The sequence below is a fragment of the Prunus mume genome, linkage group LG8, assembly GCF_029339155.1.
Source record: "Prunus mume cultivar Tortuosa linkage group LG8, ASM2933915v1, whole genome shotgun sequence".
NCBI lineage: Eukaryota > Viridiplantae > Streptophyta > Magnoliopsida > Rosales > Rosaceae > Prunus > Prunus mume.
This window is the reverse complement of record NC_142705.1, coordinates 9,550,814-9,555,280: the sequence shown is the minus strand read 5'-3', so window position 1 is coordinate 9,555,280 and position 4,467 is coordinate 9,550,814. Positions and strand designations below refer to the sequence as shown.

Here is a 4,467-nt window from a genome sequence, read left to right as displayed (position 1 = left end):
TTCAAAAATATAAATAAAAATTGCAAATGGTTAGGAGCATTTACCTCCGCATCCGAAATCATATGTTTGATTCCAGCTCCCCTTATTGGATTCGTCCCACCATATGAATTCAAATCTCAAAACATTTCCTGTTGCATATAAATTGCCATTAACCTATTGAGTTGGTGAGACTTGTCAGAATCGGAGCCAAGAGCTTGAAAATGGTCCTTATTTAATACAACTTCTAAAATTTGACAGAGTTACAAATTCCTGAAAATGTCTTCACCCTCACTTCTTCACCAGATGAAAAAGAACAAGGGTTGTGAGTTACCCTTGGAGCTTCATAACTACGAGTCGGCTCCTCTCAAGCTTGTTGCTGGATGATGATCTAGGAAGAGTACTCCTCTCAAGCAAGAGCACAGAGCACAGAGTAGGGCTGTGCCTTCTTAGCTTTTTTTAAATTTTCTGGCTTTGGCCTGCCTTGTAACCCCAAAAAAAAAAATTAAAAATTAAAAAAAATTAAAAAAATCACAACGGCTCCATCTCACTGCCTTCGAGCTAAGAACGCTCTTCCTGATAAGTTTTGGGTAGGAAGAGCAAAATATGGAGAGGCAAAGAACGCTCTTGAATTTGGGCCTTTTTGAGTTTGGGTTATTGTTAGACCAATTGCCATGCGACGAAATAAACCAAATTGCGTGAAGCAAAAACCAGATTTATCCTGACCTAAAGCAAGTTTGCGAAAAGACTATAATGAGGACTTAAAGTGAGGAGATCAAATCTCACCATCAACAAATGTAAAGAAATTATGGGACTTAAATATTTTAAATATTTTAACGGTCGGATCGATCTCCTCACTTTAACTCCTCATTGTAGAAGCTCCCAGCAAGTTTAAGGGACAAAGGCAGGGGCCTAAAAAAGCCCTAAACTGAAAAGCTCGGTTGCCCATCCATCACCTATTAACCATGGGAGAAAAACATTGTTCTGAATCTTAATGCAAAATGGAAAAAGTCGCTGAAGCTGAAGCAGAAATATCAAGTTAAAATCCAACAGAATAACTACTTGAAACTTAGTAATATCGAAGTGACAGATATAAGATAGATAAAAGAAAAATACGAATGGACCATCAAGCATGGCCAATCAATCCTTACAAAATCTTCAAACAAACAAACACGTCCTATCTATTACTCTACTTCCCAACAAGTAGGCAACAGAACAGTGGCTCAGCGCTTGCCACCGCCACCCCCAAGCTTTGGTCCCTTTGGTTGTGCACCTCCCTTGGTAATGCTACCCTTGCCTTGAGATTTTTGGGATTTTGTAACTTCTGCCTTCTTGGCCTTCTTTTCATCCTTGGTTTTCTTGATCCTCTCCTTGATTTCACTACAGAACATATCCAGACATTAAGTCAACAATTCCATATCATGATCTTAGAAGCAATCATGAAATTTAAAGCTGAAATAACATTAACATAAAAGGTTGACATAATAAAGTGAATCAGGGTCTAAGGTATAGATAAGAACACAAACCGGAGAGCAGCTTCCCTTGCAGCATCACGAACCTCGGGCTTCTCAGTTCTCCTCTTCTGGATAACCTCAAGTGTGGCACCCACAATAGACCTTGAGTAAGGCTTCTTGGTGGTACGTCTCCTCTTCTTCACAGCTTCTTGAGCAATATCCTGAGTGTGTCAAGATTACACAAATAAGTAATACAAATACAAAAACAGACTGCCGGCTACTTCTTACAAATAGAATGGCTACTACAGCACAAGGTTGCAGTTCTGAAATCCATAAAAAAAATTAATTGCATTTGCAATATAACAAATGTATGATGAAAAGGGATTATCAAAACCAATCGATTACCAAAATGGGCTTCAAGACATGTAATGCAACTACTTAAGTAACCCTTAAACTAAAGGAATGAAATTGGAATAATGGAATCATATAATTTATACATCAAACAAAAATGCAAGTTTACCTTTTTGTGCTGCTTCCTGTACATGGCTGTCCAGGTAAGCTTTGATGGCTTCAACCTGTTGTGGAAGTACCTTTTGCATTTTGAGTTGGCAAACAGGAAGACCTGACAGAACACACCACAGATTATTTACAAGAAAAGATACAAAGTCTTTCCAGCAAAACAATTTAATCATATAAACTGAGATGACGAAACTTAAAACAAATGTTTGATTTTACAGTTTACCTGAGAATCAGAACGAATAAATCTGATGCCCTTTCCTGGGTAAATCTTGGCCCCGCTAAAACGACAGAGTTCGGTCCTGACAAGCCAAAAACATTTTTTTATAAGCAACCCACAATACTCGTCCTATAAATGATCAATTGAAACAGATTTATGCGCTATCAAACAGAACCACAAAGGTAGCCAAGAGAGGGAAGAGGGACCCCTCAACCTGAAAACCTAAACCATTCACATAATGACCTAACCTACGATTGATTTTTCTACATAACTACAACAAGAAAGAAGACTTAACATAATGAATGTTCCACATAGATTCAATCCAAGACATCCAGAAAGTATTACCATTTTCAAGAGACTGGATGCTATAACTATCCGTAACTCGTGTGAACCATGAAATGACAACCATTTCAACACGATTACCGTATCTTCATATAAACAGTAGCTAAAAATACTACACTCTTACACAGATTTAATTAGTCAAAACTCAGAACTTATTGTTGGGTTTTCATCAATTATTAACAAACTCTACCCAGCATGTTTCTAGCAATATTGCACATACATTTTTAATTAACAAAAAGCAATTTTCACCCAGAAAAGCATATACACACAAATCAGAGCAGGGAAACAGTTTATCGCCCAAGCACGCTAAAATGGCATATTAGAAAACAGAAGCCAAATTTATAAATTAAAAAAAGGAAAAGGAAAACGATTGCATCGACAAAGAGGATTCTTAATCGGAAAATTGAGAACGATAATGAAACCATTTCAGCATCAGATCTCAACGAGACATGTAGAGAGGGAGAGAGGGAGAGAGAGAAAGAGGCATACTTGAGAACCATGGCTGCTGCCTCCTGCTCCTGCTGTTGTCGACTGCTGCTCTTGTTGTTGTGGCGGAAACCCTAGAAGCTGAATGCTTATAACGCGGGTATGTATATTGGCTTCTTAATAAATAACCCTCATATCCGATGAAAAACCACGAAAATGCCACTAATATTGGACCCGTTCCATTTTGGTGTATTTTCGGCCCAGGACTTTAGATTACATTTCCCCAGTCCAATGTTCGAGATGGGCCACCAAAACATTTGGGCTTGTCACATCAAGTATAGTTTCCTTTACCTAAATTCAGTAACCATAATTGTCTAAAAATATTAAGTTTGTAATTGACATAAAAGAAATAGAAAAGGTATAGAATAATTTTACACCTCAGTAACTCATCTCAACTCCACCCAGTTATCTTGAAGGGAGCATTTTTGCACATCACTTTAACAAATGTGTACTTTCACCACACTTCTTAATACTTGACATGTGTCTATTGATATAATCATGGTTCCGTAAATTCAAAGTAAAGAGTTAATTATGGTTATGTCAATGGACACGTGTCAAGTGCTAAAATGATGGTGATGGTACATCTTAAGTTAAAGTGGTAAGCAAAAATATTTCCTTATCTTGAATCCACAAAAGAAAAAGCATCAATCCAAACTTAGCTCAACATTTATATATTATACTTTTTATGTATGTGATACATTACGTTATCATAGTTACTATGTAAGGAATTTGTAGCTCAATTGATTGAGAGTATTTACTCATACACTTAAGATCCTATGTTCAGTTCCCCCTCTAATATCGCTTGTAAAAAAAAAAAGAACTACTAATTAGGTGGAGTTTTATTTATATATATGATTTAAATTCAACATTTGGAAACATAATATCCCAAATATATCTAGTAAGAAATCATTAGCTTGTGATAACTATGTAATTTTAAAGGGTTGGTGGTGTTTTAGGGTTGGCATAGACATGGACCATGGTAATGCCTTTGTTTAGGGTGGTATATAACAGTCACTATACCTTGAGTTAGTTATTTTATATATTATGTTTGTCAATTTGTATATATTATTAGAGAAGGTCAATCTGTAACTATGCTGAATGTTACATACAGCCAAATAATGCATTATGCTCTAGAGTTGGTTGGAAACTTGGGATTGACTTCTATACTTGAGATAGGATATTAAAAATCTTTTTTTTGTCCAGTTACTATTCAGGATATTTGAAAGAGAACTTGATATGATCATTAGTTTTTCATTTTATATTTATGAAAAAAGAAAAAGAAAAAAAAGGTAGCACAGCACAGATGAGTGAGATGGATCATTAGCTTGTTAATAATGAGGAGGAGGATGATGACACCTCACTGAACCCCAAGAAGATGAGGAAGAAGATATCCAAAACCTATTTTCATATTTTTCTTGGTTTTTACTTGTAAACCCCCCAACCCCACCACTCCAAGACAAAACTGTGAAAGAA

The 4,467-nt window shown here is 36.2% G+C and overlaps 1 protein-coding gene across 1 annotated transcript; it reads right to left on the bottom strand.

The window, feature by feature from the left end:
• Positions 1 to 1,015: 1,015 nt before the first annotated feature.
• LOC103339763 (large ribosomal subunit protein eL24) lies at positions 1,016 to 3,111 on the bottom strand. The gene is made up of 5 exons (XM_008243109.3): positions 2,998 to 3,111; positions 2,173 to 2,248; positions 1,951 to 2,052; positions 1,503 to 1,651; positions 1,016 to 1,356 (listed from the first exon to the last, which is right to left on the bottom strand). The coding sequence occupies exons 1-5, from the start codon at positions 3,006 to 3,008 to the stop codon at positions 1,200 to 1,202; spliced, it is 495 nt and encodes a 164-aa protein (XP_008241331.1). The 5' UTR covers positions 3,009 to 3,111; the 3' UTR covers positions 1,016 to 1,199.
• Between the last annotated feature and the right edge of the window lie 1,356 nt (positions 3,112 to 4,467).